At 39.6% G+C, this 17,040-nt stretch overlaps 1 protein-coding gene across 6 annotated transcripts in view; it reads left to right on the forward strand.

Annotated features, from left to right (window-relative positions):
• The window catches only part of MCTP1 (multiple C2 and transmembrane domain containing 1), a 220,276-nt gene that overhangs the window by 149,387 nt on the left and 53,849 nt on the right, over positions 1-17,040 (forward strand). For 5 of the 6 annotated variants that reach the window (XR_010994586.1, XM_068177020.1, XM_068177021.1 and 2 more), the window contains one exon: positions 13,666-13,785. The exons of the other annotated variant lie outside the window; for it this stretch is intronic. Coding sequence is in view for 4 of the 5 variants with exons in the window: in XM_068177020.1 (XP_068033121.1) it covers positions 13,666-13,785 (120 nt within the window). In the remaining variant the exon portion in view is untranslated. Of the gene's footprint in view, positions 1-13,665; positions 13,786-17,040 lie in introns of those variants that run through there. 6 annotated transcript variants of the gene reach the window in all.

Here is a 17,040-nt window from a genome sequence, read left to right on the forward strand (position 1 = left end):
CTACTCTATCATCTCCTTCTACTCAAAAATTTCTTCCAGCATCTCAGGTCCTGGACTGTCTCTCTTCTACTTTAAATTGAGGAGGAGTAATATTTTACAAAGCTTTTATTTCTTAGGATAGGGTTAAAAGTTCAGACTCCCCGGACGGCTGAAATTTCTGCCCAGAATGCCAACTCCCACGACTGGGCATCTCCCCCTCCCCCCCACCCCTTCTTCTTCTCCTCCACTGGCAAATTTACAGGTGCTGTCGGATTCTCTGTCTCTTTCCCTCTGGTGGGGGGGGGGGGGGGGGTGTGGGGCAAGGGGAACAAAGATATCTCAATTTCTCTCCACCCTTCCGTCCACAAGAGCTGGCCCGGTTCAAATCCCTTCACACCCCGGGCCTACCTCTCTTAGGCCGCATGGCTTCCCCTGCCCCAGCCAGCCTGTGGCTGGGCAGGGGAGAGTCTGCACTGTCCAACGACCAGAACCAAAGAGAGCCAGTTCCCTTGGGAGTTCTTGCTTTTAACTCCCTGTGTTCTCAGAGGCGTGTCCATAAGTCGTCACTCCAGGTGCCAATATCTAAACTTGACTACTGATTGGTTTGATTACTAACTTCTTGAGAAAATTCACTTCCATGTCAAACCACAACATGTACATATTCATTAACTGCATTCTAACTTCTGCCTTCTCTTTATCTCACTGAAATATTTGGAGTTTGCTCTGTTTATGGTGATGGCAGAAGTCACTGTGTTCTTTATAGTGCAATTTGTTAACTTTTACATAGAAGTATGTGAATATACTTTAGCTTTCTTGCGATCTGCTCTAATCTACTGTAAAAAATTGCCAGCTAAAAATGACCTTGGAGATTTTGTTTTGCATTTTGTTTAAAGAAAGCATTGCAGAATATAATTGCAGCTAGTCTACTAGAGAACAAAAAATACTTGCTTGTCTCAGTGACATCAGCCTGGGGACAGACTTATAAATACAGGATTCGGGTTGTTCAAACACCTGGCGCTGCTTCACTCTGTGATCTAAAGAGTTATTTTCTGCTAAGTTCTCATTTCTGCAATCTACAATTGTACTCTGCACAGGGAAATTTAAAGACTTGGTAAATACTGAAGAAAAACACATAGCTTACATGCTAACATGTAAATATCTCTGGCATCAAAGTTATTTCAAACAAATCATTGAGGGTGGAAAGCTACAGGATGTTCATAGGAAAAGAGTAAAAGACTGTAAATAGACTAGAAGGACTTGGTAACGTCAGCCCTGGATTAATATTAGAGTTGTGAATAGGAACAGGCACATGTAACTATAGATGCTACACATACATCTACAAACTCTGAGAACTGAAGTTTTGAAGGCAAAGTCTTGAGATCAATGGAGGAGAATTTTTTTTTTAAAGAACAATATAGACTGGGAGATCAAGCTACAATGAATGGCAAGCTAGCTGAAATTAATTACTGAAATGAATTTAATAATTAAAATTTATTTACAAATAAGTACATTAAAAGGCAGAAAAACATTTTCCTACACTGTGTGAACAAATTGCAGGTTATGTACTTAAGAGCTGGTCAGTGATAGAGGAACAAATCCTAGGCTTTTATTTTATTTGCTCTTTTACAGTTATACTCAACCAATACTCCAGACATCACAAAACAACATGATGAAACAGGTCATAAATCATGAGTATGAAAATCAGCCTGAAGAGCTCACTGAGGTTGACTCACGGTCTTGAAAAGTTGAAATAATTTAATAATTAGACCTGCTTGGACAGAGTTTCTTCAATATAATAAGGACATTACAGTTCCAGTCTGTGAAATGAGACTTCAGCTTATGGAAATGTCTCTCCATAGGGAAGCCAGTGTTTCTCTCTGTTCCAGACATACTGGTAGTTACCAAACCAAAATGCAGTATTTTTGCATTTTATTGTTGGAAATCACAGTTTGCTTTAACACCTTTAGCCATGTGGTTTTAGTCTTCATTCATACAGTTTAAATTTTATTGCTGTTGCTTTCACTCTGACAGTTGGTAAAGTATTAGTTTTCCTACAACCAAAGGACTTTATTGAAGGTTGTGCTTCCTAATATCCTTTGGTCCTAATGGTCCTTTTATTTTGGTGGTGGTTATTCATGAATGAATAGTGAGGAGGGCTTATTTAGGTTTTCTGACATACCAATGAATATGGGCACAATTTAAGCATTTCTGAGGTTTATGTTGTTCATATTCACAATTTTTAAAGTGACTTACTTTTCATTAAAAAACATATTTTCTACTTTGCTTTGGAAAACCTAAGTCTGAAAGTTTTGTATTTTCCATTATTTGGGTAATGGTGACTATTAAACATTTTATAGTGTTGTATTAAAATGTTAAATGATCTTTCTTCATCTGCAAAAGTGGATAGAAGATAAGGGAGGAAGAAGCTTAAGAAAAAGTTAATCTGATGCAATATGTGATGTACAGAAAACATTATTTCTAACAACTTCCATACACATGTTTGGGGAGTATGTATGTTGTCTGAAGTCCGGTAGATGTATAGTGAAGTGTAATTAAGCTGAAGAAGGTACCAAATATTTTTTTCTTTATACCCAGATTAATAACTTTTGATGGACAATTTAATTTTACAATCTTCAGGCTTTTGGGATAAGAGGATGCAGGTTCAAAGCCCATCAGCTTCTCATCAGGCAGTAAGAAAGGAAAGGGGCAATGATAACATTTTGTTCCTGGGTTGTCTGAAAAATTACATTTTTCAAATTGAATTGCAAGATGTAGATGACAGAAAATTGATGCCCAGGTGAAGTGATAAAATGCCTACAAAATGAAGGAAGGTAGATGTGAGTATATAGATCCCTGGTTGCATGGATCTTTCTCAGCACAACACAATTTAGAACTGGGCAGAGCTCTTAAGATCACCAATCTATTGTGCATAAATAGCTTAGTTATCTAGCATGTTGTGATTCTACATTTCTCACAAAGTCAACACCTTAGATTTTTCTTCTGAAGTGATTCTCTGTTTCTCACTGGAGATACTCAGGATCTGTTGGAACACAGTTCTGTGCCATGTGCTCTGGGATGACCCTATATGATTAGGGAGGTTGGACCAGATGACCCAGAGTGGTCCCTTCCAGACTTAACAATTCTGTGATTCTCTGAAAATCAACCTGGGGACATCAAAAGCACTTTTTTACTTGGAAAATAATATGTAGAGCAGTTTTTAGGTAATGTCACTTAGACAAAACATGGGCCTTTCTGTGAACAGTTGAGTATTGTTCAGAAAATCTAGTGTTAAGATGGGATGGAGGTTCAGTGACCCTAATAGTCCCATTCTCAGACATGATTTTGATCTAATGTACCCTAGTTGGTCATTGATGTCAGGTGTCAGTGCTCATAGGAATTTCTCATAGTCAATTTCTCATAGTTTCTCAGCATTTTAGCAGTCTGACAGAAAGATCCATCTTTAAGTGGCCTGCAAATGGCAAGAGGCTGTGTGCATGGGAATTACCTTAGTGAACTATATTTTGCCCTTTAATTTTATCCTGGATATTAACTAGCCAGATGTAATAATGCAGCTCAGAAACTCTTAAATGAAGGGGAAAAAGATAACCCAAGAGATTCTACATTTTAAAAATATTTGTGGGTAGTATAATTTTTATTTCCACCTAACTTTTGTTACTAGATACAATAGCAACTGTTTACAGCAGTACAAATTTTATATCTGTAATACATGTGCTGTTTAAAGTGGCACTTCATTCAAGTTCTGAGGTCTGCATTCTTGAAGCTGTTGATATTCTCAAAGTAAAGATTGTGGTACTTCTGGAGAATTATTTTGAAACATGTTAGAAGTTGTAAGGAAAATAATTATTTGTAAGGAAATAATTAAATAAAAATTTTCAGGATTTTAAATAAAACATTTTGTTGGTGCTGCCAGTCTTGTAGAGATGCAACTTACATTATGGTGTGATTGGATAGCAGTATCAGCATAAAGGTTGTTCAGGCTGTAAATGGGTTTCACAAAACAAACTGGGTGGTTTGATGCAGATCAAGTGAATCACATCTAGTTGTCAGAATTGTTGCTTTAGTAATGAGTGGGTACACTGCACATAGATAAAAAAAGTGAGATTAAATAGAACTTTGGGTTTGTTGTACAGAATAACAGCACGGAAAACCTGTGAGCAAAAATGTCCTACCCATTAAGTGCTTATGTTGCATTTTTTTATTTTATATATTGAGGATAAAGATTAAAATTACTTCAGTTTGTTAACTGTGGCAAGCATATTTCTCTGTCTCTCAGGATTTTTCATAGAGATGCACAGAGAGAAAGAAAGATAAAACAATTTCTATTTCTGCTCCTTGTTTTTCCTATGTGGAATGTGCTTGGAGAATTGTTTACCTGGGGTGATTGCTTGATTGGATTCTGGTGAGGATTGTTTGAGTCTGGTGGCCAATCAGACCCACCTGTGGCTGGACTCTCGAGAACAGGGTCACGAGTTGTTAATTAGATACAGTAGTTAGAAAAGTAGGTGTGTAGTTTTAGTATCTTCCTTTATATAGTATATTAATGTATTATAGCATAGTTATAATAAAGAAATCATTCAGCCTTCTGAAATGGAGTTGGACATTATCATTTCTTCCCACTGGGTTTGCCTACATTTTACAATAAGTGGTGACCCCCTGACGTTGGATGAGGAACCAGGACCTGGATCAATCTAATCAGTCCACAACCGTGATTTAACACAAGAGAGGTGGTGAGCCCTCTTGAAAAGGCATGTCTAGACTCCCTGCGGGGGATCAGGAAGATAAGATACCATTGGGATCCTCTCTAGGACCAGGTGCAGCCCCGAGCAGTTTGCTGTAACCAGACGCCTCTGCCTTCCTATGAAAGGTACTGATTTTCTGATAATAGTACTGCCCTGACCTGGGGTGGACTTTAACTTTGGGAAGAGATGTCTGCAGACTTGACCACTTGCTTCTACTGTGTGGATGGCCTTATGTTTGCCGTCTGGAGAGATCTGGCTCGGAACCATGGAGTCTCTATCTCCGAAAATGATTTATTGGAGTTTCTTGAATTTGCAAACAGTCATTTTTTTTCATGAGTCTGGCTTTTTCCCTGGATCCAGAGGTTTGGAGGTCCCTGTATTTCGTCGTCAGGCAAGATTTCCGAGTAATTTGGTACATTAGAGTTTTTTTAAGCTTTTTCAGATAGTCCAGAGATGGACCCTCTAGTGAGCACGTCTGCACAGGATGGGGGGATGCCCCCTGCGCCCAGTGGGAGCACATTAGACCCCTGTCATGGCCGGACGGAGACCAGTTTGTTCAAGGACAGTCTTCACTGCTGGTGCCCCACTGAGCAGGGCTGGGGGGAGAGCCTCTGTCCGTGGCTCAGAAGTTTTCTTCTGCTTCTGTGCAAGAGGAGCCCTCTCCATCGCCGCCGCCTCCTCCTCCATCTCCTCCTCCTGCAGCGTGTGAGCTCTCCTCATCCTTTCAGAGGGTGCGCGGCTGCTCCCAGCCCTGGTGGAGGTGGAGACACCGCCTCCCTAACCAGTCCACCCGCCCGCAGCCGCGCCTCCTCTTCTGCCCCATTTGGAGTGGAAAGAAACAACCACCGCTGGGAGCCAGCCTGAAACCTCTCCATCAGAGGTGGAGACACCGCCTCCCCTGCCGCTCCGCCTGCCTGCGCCGGCCCCGCTCGCCGCGTCAGACCCTACTTTGGAGTCGGCGGCCACGCCTCTGGCAGCGATAGAGGCGCCTCTGGCCCCGCTCACCGCCCCAGCAACGCCGGCGGCCCTTCCGCTGGCCCGCAGCGTGTTCCCAATGCGAGCTGTGATGCTGGAGAAGACCCTCAGCCCGCTTTGCTGCTTGCAGAGCCCATTTCGCTGCTTTCGGCTGCCTCGCCGCCTCCCGCGGCTGTCGCCGGTTGCTGGGTGGCACAGAGAGCGACGGCAGCGAGCAGCAGCAGCCTGGCTCCGCGCTGGAGCGGCCTCCTCCGCCTCCAGTCAGCCCAGGGTCCCCAGCCAGCCTGTTCACTGGTGCTGGCTCTGCCCGGCAGCTGTCTGCTGCCGCTGTGAAAGAGAAAGTTAGAAGTTTAGTGCCTTTCTGGGGAACAGCATTTTTCTCGGTACAGCTCTTGCTTGGGTGGAGGATTCTCTGGCTCGGTGGGATTCTGACTGGGGCTTGGGGCCCTCACCCCTCCCGCTTGTGTTTGGGGGGGCGGGGGGGACGAGTTCTGGGAATGCTGCCGCTGGTCTTGTGCCTGGAGAACGTGGAGGTGGTCCTGCCACGGGTCAGAGAGCTGCATGCTGGCCCAGCCGTGCCACAGATCCTGAGAATCAACATTTCTCTGGGGAAAACACCTTCCCTGCCATTCCCTGGGGCAGCTCTGGTGTCCTGCTTTTGTTTGATGGGCGGGAGCAACGGCATCCCAAAGGACTGTGGCTGCAGCCACAGCCAGGCATGGTGCAGGATGAACGAAATCCTGGAAGAGATGCTGTGAAGATGACGACCCCACCCCACCGGCTGGGCTTGGGCTGCCCACCAGGGGCTGGGCCCCCACCACGCCGGCCGGGCTTGTGTTCCTTGACCCAGCCCCCAGAGCCTGGGCCCCCATCCCGCCTGCCACTCGGTGTGGGCTCCTTGGTCCAGCCTCCCGGCCCAGTGCCCCTGTGCCCCCCACGGCCGGGTTTGGGATCCTTGTTTCGCCCACCCGCCCAGCACCACATGGTCCTAAAACCTGCTGCTGCTGGGCATTCTGGTTACAAGAAGAAAGAAAAAAAAATCATTAGTTTTAAGATTAATTAAAAAGAGATGGTTGAAAAAAAATCATTAAAATTAGTTTTAAGATTAATTAAATAGAGATGGTTGAAAAGACAAGAAACAAAAAAGTGGTTGATTTAAGAGCTTTGGCCATGGCATTCCAGAGATTTTCTCAGTTCTTTTGAATTTGGTGATGGTTTTTTTGCATGGGAAAGGTATGTTTGCATGGTTGACAATCAGCCCAGATGTCTTTGCATCAAAATCGGGGGAGTTTGGAAAACCAGGATCCGGAGATGATTTCCAGCTCTGCTCATTTGAGTTTTATCAGCTGTTGTAGACTCTGGGATGACATTCAGTGTTCTGGTGTTTGATAATTATACAATGTCACATTTGGTGGTTTTCTATGGTTTTATAATTGTTGTTGGACTTTCTTCAGTTCTCTGTTTCAGGATTGAGAGGGACTTTTAAGGATGTCAAGATCAACATCTCCAGTCAAGGGACACCTTCTCCTGAGACTCAAATGTTTGGACTTTGAAACTTGAGCATTGTTGTTTGGGTTTTTATATTGTAAGCTTTGTTTTAGAGATTTGATAGAAGAAGGTGTTTGGCAGGTAAAGGCTCTCTTTGAACATTCCACATCGGCATCTGATTTGGCTTCTGATTTGATAACTAGCAAATTGATAAGGGAACCTCTTGAGATGTGTTTGCTCTCTCTTTTGCAAGGGCCCTGCAGAAGAATTGCAAATGCAGGGTTTTCTTTTTATTATTATTTATTTACACAGAAAAGGGTGATATGTGGCAAACACATTTCTATCTCTTCTCTCAGGATTTTTCATAGAGGTGCACAGAGAGAAAAGAAAGAGAAAACAATTTCTATTTCTTCTCCTCTATGAAAAATCCTGAGAGAGAGAGAAATGTGCTTGCCACAGTTAACAGTTTCAGAATGTATCACATTTTAATGTCTTTCAGAATTTATCATTAATATTCACTGAGCTTAACATTAGCCTTTTCTTATTTTCTTCTCATCTATGCCATCATTTGATTAAATTTTCTTATGGTATGTTCTTCTAGATAGGGGACCCAAGTGCTCTATCAAGTGCTAATATGTGTCTTTCAATACATCAAAAGCCTCATTTGGACTGGCATTAATTAATACTACATTTTTTCTATTAAATTCTTGTTTTATTTGTCATTAATGTATCTCTTTTTTTTCTCTTACTACATGAAATAAATAGAAAAAATGCTAATACAAATCTAAAATGCAATGAACTCAGTTCTTCTAATTCCAGCAAAGAGAGACAATTCAAACAGTTCCATGTTTGTTTCTGAGGTAAAGGAAAAGTTCTTACAGAATCAAAAATACTAATTATTCTGCATTTCTCAGACTCCCAAGACCTCAGGCATTTAAAAAAGAGAACCAGCATTAATCCAAGGCTGAAGTGAAAATCTGTCAAACTAAAGCAAGTGGGAATTTTATTGTTTTTTTCTGTTTTTCTGGTTTTTTTTTTTTTTTTTTTTTTTTGCATGCTTATACTATTTTCTGGTTAATTTTTTTTTATGTGTACAGAAAAACAGAGTAACAGGAAATGTGTTTCAGACTCAAATCTTTCATACTGCACTCCCTTCTATCACTAAGGTAATTGGAACTAAAATTGCAAGACTGATAAGAAAAACTGCGGGAGTATGCTTTAGAGTAGGTTTAAAAGGCATATTTCTTCCAGACTTGTCTGAAAGAAGGCACTGCATTTGCAGTGGATTCCTATAAGTGTTTACATTAATGCTAGTGTATTTGAGATATGTTGCAGCTAAAAGAAATGCTTCCTTTCTAATTTTTTAATAAAAGTATTGTACAAGATCAGAGGAGGTGTGATTGCTAGAACTAATGGACTACTTTCATAATGGAAGAAGCTAGTATTTCTCCACAGTACAATACAAAGTAGTTGCCAGTGTTTCATAGTATAAAACACCATGCAGAAGCCTTAAAACCTGCAGTCCTTGGTACACAGTCTGTATCAAGCAGTTATATGGGTTCTGTCTCATTCTTTCTAGTCCTGTGAGAATTCATCAAGGGATAAAGCCTCAGGTAATAAAATTGTCATTTTATGCTTAAATAGTAAATGGAAGATCCTGTAATTGGAGTGCAGAATTTGGAGCTGTACACATTGTATGTTTGTAATTGAGCCAAAATGCTGTGCAGCCAACTTTTGTGTTTCCAGGGTAATCAAGAGATTGGTTATAAATATAAGGCAAGGATATAGATAATATGTAAATGAGGCTGTAAAGATGTTCCTTGAAAATGATCAGGAAAAGACACAATCTGAGAAGGAGACTGCAGCATGAATGTTGTGCCCTGTGTGAGAACAGTAGTGAGGATGACTGTGTTTTTCTTTACTCCCAACACATTACAGCTCATGGCTTTGGGTGCTACCAGTGCCAATATCTTGTCCACTGAACTCATTTCTGTGGAATTAACATTTTCTAGTTTTGTCATAGAGCTTTCAAACAGCAGTTCTTGCAGCCCTCCTTCATCATGTCCTCTGGTCTCTTCTGTACCTGAGGATGAGGTCAGTGTCCCCTGTGGGGGTGATCCTTTTTTCTACATGCTCTTCCCTGCTAGTAGTCAAAACAGACGCAAAAGGAAAAAAAATAAAAAGAGTAGAGAAAAATGGGATGAAGTGGGTGCAAACAGGATTTTGTTAAAAATAAAAAGAGGTTGGGTGGAGGTAGATAAAAAGAAATCTGAAATAATTGTTCTGTAGAATATGGCCTTTCCACATAGGCAGAAATCTTTCTCTTCACTTCTGTGAGAAGACAGTCAAATACAGAATCTTGTCTCTTAATTAGAAAGAAAAATACTCATCAAACACATCTCATCACTGGAAAGCTAATGATCCACAGCTGCTAGTCTGAATGGACAGGCTTTTTTTCTGAACAGTAGGAAGTCTTAATAATTTTGGATGAGATTTCTTTTTAAAATATACCGTAGTTTGCAAAAGAATAGGATATTCAATATCCTAATTTAAATTAATTTTTGAAGTGTTGTACACTAGGGATAGTGTCATGTGTCTCTCTGAATGATCATTTAATGCATGTGTCTCTCACTAAGAGTATAAACTGAAAATGACCAGTTCATGCTTGTGACTCTGAAAACTTCGATCTCATGGGACAGATGAAAAAAGCCCTTCCTTATATTCTTCTGTATAGGAAATGGCAGTTGTATTAAACTGTAACCTTTGAGACTCACACTCATGTCTTAAAATTGTTAGCTTGTTTCAGTAGTGATGAGCATCCTTTTTTTACACTGACTGCCATTATTTTCTTGGAAGTTACCATATCAGATACCATCTACTCGATGCTTTACAGACATGGGCAACCCCCAGAAGTGTTCTTTTATACTTATTAGTTATCTTTTCTGGTTTAGTTTGGGTTAGGGACTTTTTGGCCTATTCTTACTGAATGGAATGTTTATCTATAAGAACTGAGTCCTGGAGTTTTCTTGCTGTTCTGCACCAGATTTTAGATTTGCTTATGTTTACTTAAAAGTTTTGTCTGATACTGGAAATCTGCTTGTTTTCTCTCATACACATTTCATGAGTGCATTTCTTGTCTGTAAAGAATAATGAGGCCATTTAGGTCAGAGGGCCATAGCTGCGCCGGTCTCACACAGCACACATTTCATTTGTGTTACAGTGTTTGTGTAGTGCCTGGCTGAGACAGTAGCCTGAAAGGAGGAACTGGTTAAAATTAAGCCAGACTAGATGGAAATTAAGGTGGCAGGTCAGCAAAATCATCTTCAGGAGATGACAGGTGTAATATCCACACTTTTGAATGGCATGTCCATACAATTTGTAAAAAAGGTAATCTCTTAATGGCTGTATTGTAAGGAATTAATGTCATTGAAGGTCATTTGGCCTTTAGAAACATCAGCTGGGAAGTGTTTGAATTGGAGTTCATCAATATTCTGGAGTACAGAGTACATGATGACCATGTTCCTCAGACTGCAGTCAAGTCCATGTCTCCTGAGACTGTGTGTAGATTATTGGCTTTTTTCCTCTGGGGCCAGGGAGTATTTAAATAATACTTCATTTCTTAACCACTTTTTAAGCAAAGTTCAGCTGGGGCCCTAAGAAAGACTGTATGTGTTGCCTTTTCTCAACAAGTAATCTCTAATATTTACTTTTCTGATACTTCATGCTTATTGCTGGCTTCCAAAGCATCCTTCAGTGTGCATCCATTGACTCGGGGTATTTCTGGGGTTAAAGCATGCAAGGATATTTTGTTTTTCTTCTGAGACACAAAATTTGTTGTAAGTCGGTTACATCTAATTTACCACTCTCTTATAGACAGCAAGATCGCAGAACAGTTCTTGAATGTGATGAGATATTGTTTGCTTCTACTGTGGTTTTAAACCTAGCTGGAGATGAAATGCCTCACAGCCACTTGCTCAAACCCTTCCTCTCTTCCCCTACATCCTGGTGGAATGAGGAGGAGAATTTAACTAAAGTTTCTATGTTGACATAAGAACAGTTTAATAATTGCAAGTAAAATGAAATGCCATAATAAAGGTAAATAAAATAATAATAGTAATAAAAAAAGAAAAGAAAAACCAAACAAAAGAATGCAATGCAGTTTCTCACCACCGACTGACCCTTGCCAGACCCCTCTTCCTGAAATAACATCACTCACCCTTCTAGATAAGCCCCCCTGGTTTATATCTGGATATATATATGATGCTCTATGGTGTGAAAATACCCCTTTGGTCCGTTAGAGTCATCTGTGCCAGCTATGCTCCCTACCACTTTATTTTTAATGCCTTCCACTGGCAGAGCATGAGGCAATTTGCAAAAAGATCCTTGATTTTGGATAAACACAACTTAGCAAAAAACCAAAACATCAGTGTTTTATCAGCACCATTCTCATTCTGGATCCAAACAGTTACAAGGAGAAATTAACTCTACCTTAGCTGAAACCAACACAGCTTCTTATGCATTACCATGTCTAACAGATTTCCTTCTAAACTAAACGACCTTAAAAAAACATTTCTCTTTCAAATGAAAAGCTTCTATAAGTGCCAATATCCTTGTTTTTGTCTTACACACACTGCTTTTTCAGTTCTTTCAGTAATTATAATGTTTGTCTTGCAGTTTTATAGGCTTGCATATACATAGTAAAGAGGGGTGGAAAGTATGGGGGTGAGGTAAGTTACCTGATCTTGAGAAAGATTACCCAAGATGTAGACTTATGTTTTTGCTTTCTACGTGGATGCTTGTATTTGATAAGAGCATTTTGTTCTAACTCCAAACAAAAAACTAGCAGAAGACTATAAAAATATGCATTTTTTTCTTACTGATCTTTATATATAGCTTGATGGCTAATTTGGGAAAATGAGCTCTGTTTTGGTTTACCTAGGTATTGGCATTGCTTCAGGTTTGCAAGTTCCGTAGCACAACACCTTCAATCCTTTTAGAAGGTATTAAAAGTAAAAATATTCAAAAGCTTTACTATTAGGATGAAAAGGCTTATCAAGATTTCTGGATGTTTATCCAGCTGTAGTATGTAGTGTGATTTGCTTTCACTTTTTTGTTGTTGTTTTTGTGTTTCATTGTTTGGTTCTTTGCTGAAAAAAACAAACCCCGGTTGTGGCTACTGGCTTAAATAAAAGGGGGGTTCATTGACAGGGAAAATTGGAGGTAAAAATGGTTTTATTTGGCCCTATCTTAATCCAATTATTTTTAGTTCTTTCCTGTAAACCATTAATTTTGTAGCAGCATCAGTACGGAACAATGTCTACACAGTGGTGTATGGAGCTGGCAGTGGGGATGGGTTTCTCTGGCAGTGGGATCACCAAGTTGATCCCATGTTGAAGACCAGCCCCAGTTATTTAGGCACACATCTCTAGGAGATGTAATCCAACCAGGCTTCTGGTAGCAGAGCACTTGAGCTGTTTTGAGCTAACACTGCAATAAATCAAAGTTTTCAAAGTGGTGGACTTAGGTGGCTTCTCAGCATTCTTTTAAACCCATTTTTGATGAATCTGTGGTCAGTTCAATTTCACTATACTTTCATAAAAATAATCATATGATTTTAGCATTTATTGTGATTTCTTGCTAGTTTTCCATGCAAAAGACTTCTGATTGCTACTTCTGCTTGTTTTTATGACATTACTACAGAATGACCATGTTCTTTTTTTCTAAATAGCAGATTAGTCTTTAATCAACTCTTGCTGCCACCTTTACACTGCTAAAGGGTTGTTTCAAAGCTAAAACCAGATTCAATAACATGTTGAAGTCCTCTTTAAATTTATTACATCCCTATGACCTACAAGAAAAATGGAGAGGGACTTTTTAAAAGGGTGTGTAGTGATACAACAAGGGGTAATGGCTTTAAACTGAAAGAGGAGAGGTTTAAATTAGATATTAGGAAGAAATTACTTATTGTTGAGGGTGGTGGCACTGGTGTCCAGAGAAGTTGTGAATGCCCCATCCCTGGAAGTGTTCAAGGCCAGGTTGGATGAGGCTCTGAGCAGTCTGATCCAGTGAAAGAGGTCCCTGCTTGTGTTAAGGGGGGTGGATATAGGTGGCCTTTAAGGTCCCTTCCAACCCAAGCCATTCTATGATTCCTGAAATCAACTAATATTTCTTAAAATGAAATCTTATTTTTATGCTCTTTTGCATTATTCACAAAGATGTTATTTTATGAGAGAACAATTAATTTTCCTCTTGATGACAGTACATCAATTCTTCTCTTCCAAGAATTAAGGTAGGAAGGATTGTGGAGGTAAGTTTGAGTCAGCAAAGTGGTTGAACAACTCTCCACAAGGAGAGGTGGATTTCTTTCCACCTCTTTTCCAGAATTGTTTTCATTAATTGGTCTTAACTCTGCACAAAAGTTTAATGCTGATTTCAATCATTTTTTTCCTGCTCTGTCTTCTAGCTTTTTCTTTTTGTGGTCTGGAACTTTGAGCTGTACATGATACCACTGGCTTTGTTGCTGCTGCTGGCATGGAACTACTTCTTGATCGTATCAGGAAAAGATAACAGGCAACATGATACAGTAAGTCTTCTCTACTTCATGTCCTTTTCTTTTTTTAACTAGGTAAAATTTTTAAACTGGGTTTAAATATTATATCTTTTTCAAAATGTCTCCCATCACAATTTTCAATGGACAATTTTCCCACCTGCAATTTAATTTTATTCTGGTTGTCCAATAAGTGCATCTGATTGTGTTGAAATGTCATGTAAAAATACAACAGAACATGCACTATCTATAGAATCTGTTTTGTGTGGGAGCAGAGAGGCTTATTGTTGAGGAAAAGGCAAATTCTTTGAAATTATTTTATATGGTTAAGTTCTTATGCCACATTTTTTATTAACATGTTGAATTTAAAGGTTTAAATTATTCCAATTTGTTAACTGTTTCAGAATGTATCACATTTTACTGTATTTCACATTTCATCATTAATATTCATTGAGCTTAATATCAGCCTTTTCTTATTTTCTTCTCCTCATTTAATGCCATTATTTAATTAACATGTAGTTGGGATATAATGTAGGAAATATTTACTAATAACTGGCATTTATTAATAATATTAAAATGGTTTAGATTTTCAGAAGTACATATTAAAAGTTGAAGTTGTATTCTATGCTGTACAAATTTTCTAGCATCCATGAAGGTAAAGGATTTTGTATGCCGTACTGCTGAGCCTTATGATAGTTGTACTAGTTTTTGTATCCCAAAAGCAGCATGTTGTCTACTACTTTATGATCTGAATGGATAACTGAATGGGCAGGAGAAAAAGCTAGAACAGATTAGATAATTGGTCTCTGAGGACAGTGGTTAAAGGAGGTCAGTAACAAGCGGACTACCACAGTACAAGGTCCTGTTTAACATCCCTTCCAGTAATGTACACCCAGTAATGTACTTGATAGTGCACCCCCATCAAGTTTTTGAGTTACATCAGGCATGTGGGACCATTTGACAGTCTGGATCTGCCACTCAAAGGTATCTAAGTGGGCTGGATAAATGAAGTGATAGGAGGCCCATGAAATTCAGAAGGAAAAATCCTGCTTTTGGGGAGAAATAACCTGTTTCAGTGATACAGAGTGGAAATTGGTTGTCTGAAAGCAGCTGTCTGAACGGGGCCTAGAGGTCTTAGAAGGCAGTGAGGTGATCAGAAGCACAGGTGGTGGATTGAGGTAAGTGATTATCTCCACTTCTCAGCACTTGCCAGAATGCATATTGAATAGTGTCCAGTTTGAGGCATGCCAGTTCAAGAAAGTCGTTCATTGACTTGCAAGTTAAGTGAAGGGCTACCAACATGATCAGGGGCTTAAGCCCTCATCAACCAGCCCTTGAAGAGAAGCTGAGGGAAGTGGACTTGAAAGATCCTGGCAAATAAAGGCTTTTAGTGACTGGAGCACTCTCTAAGGAGGTTAACAAGAAGATGGAGCTAGGCTGCACAAGTGATCTGCGGTGGAAGAGGCAACAAACTTCATTTAAAACAAAAGAGGTTCAGAGCAAAAAACCTTTTTTGCCATGAGAATTGCTAAACAATTGCTAATGCTATAGGAAGTTTCCAGGACCTAAGTAAAGCTCTGAGGAACCTGACCTTACCTCATGGCTGACCCAGCTTTGGGCAGGGGTTTGAAAATCCCTTCCAGGACCTGAGCGATCCCCTAATGTATAGCAACTGCAGTTATTAGAACCCATACAGCTCTCATCCCCACACTGTTGTTACCTGTCTACATCACTAAGACTGTTATGGTTCCAAGGACCATCTAAAAATAAGGGTGGGAATGATAAAGGTGTTCCCAAATCTCAAATGTGATTACATTTATGGAAAAAGCCTAAGATCAAGATTTAAAAGACGCAATACTTAAAACACAGCCCATTATCTCCTGGTGGCTGAAATGCTTAAAGCTTCTCAACCTAAAGATTTTACCTGAAATCCCTGGTGAAAGGAGAAATTTCATTTGTGAGCATACAAATACATTTAATTTCTCTCTGAAATACCACCTGCCTGGGAAGATTTTCTGGTAATGTAACTTTTCTGACAAGCTGATGAAGCTAGTGATGGACTCAGTTAAGAATACCAAATGCTGGTCCTAAACTTTCCTCTTGCTAAAAGTGCTTCATACCAAGCTAATATAGCCTATATCAAGCAACTATGTTGATCCCAAATATTTGGTATCTGTGCCATTAATGACCTTGTTTTTATAATGATTTATAAGTTTGGTTATCATCATGTTGAGTATCTGCCTTGAGTGAAGTCATTTGCAGATTTATTGTAAGCCTTTCTAATTAACTCATGAGTCTTCAGTAATATCATGAGTCCTTATCTCAGGTCATTAGCACAGTATCAATCGAATAGGAGTCATTTAAGTATCTACATTTTCCTATGCAGAGTGTAAATTTTATCTAAATTAATGAAGCAGTGTTTTCTATTCGCTAGAGAATGTTTCAGCATTCATGTGATCTGGCTTCTCTCCCCAAGTCTTCCGAGATTCCTTGTGTGGCTCTGTGAAATCATTGACTACTTATATTAGAGATATCATCTAACTTTAGAAGTTACTTTGAAATCCTAAGGCTAATGATAAGACACAAAAATAAATGTATTTGTTACCTGATTAACATTAGAAAAGCATAGTTAAAATTGTATATGGTTTTTTTTTTGTTTAATGTCTATTGGAAGATACTTAAATTTGGGACCATGCAAAGCAGCTTAGAAGAGCTGATTTCCATTGTGATATCTCTTTGAGAAAATAATTGTCAGTTGTGTCATCAGTCTAGGTGCTAGGGACCACACTTCTGGTGGTCAGTGATTAGTGATCACTGAGTTTCTGACTGGATATGGCAGGCAGACCAGCCTTAACTCATCCTTGTTTGACCGTCTCTCTAGATAAGATGTCATTTGCTCTTGGGCGTCAGTTTTTTTTGAAGTAGTTTGAAACTTATTTCCTCTTGGAAAAATTCATCTGCCAAGCAAGCATCTGGGTATCTCTATTATAACATGAATATGTACTTCTTGTTTGAACGCAAGTATGGTTATTTTGCCATTTATTCTGACTCCTAATGAGTTATATATGTGAGTCCTTTCTTGAATTCAAGGTGCAATATGGTTGTGGCAAGGAGGAGGCCCAAGTGTATTTCCTAGTAGGAGATAAGTCTATTGGAATGCCCAACAGAGGTGAAGCAGCATACTATATCTCCATGGATTCAGTTGGACTTCTTGTAGGATTGGTGATCATTGTGGTTTTAGTCTAACACTGCTGCAAATTTCCAAAAGAAGCATTGGATTCCCTATCTTTT

Source organism: Anomalospiza imberbis, chromosome Z (assembly GCF_031753505.1).
Source record: "Anomalospiza imberbis isolate Cuckoo-Finch-1a 21T00152 chromosome Z, ASM3175350v1, whole genome shotgun sequence".
Lineage (NCBI taxonomy): Eukaryota > Metazoa > Chordata > Aves > Passeriformes > Viduidae > Anomalospiza > Anomalospiza imberbis.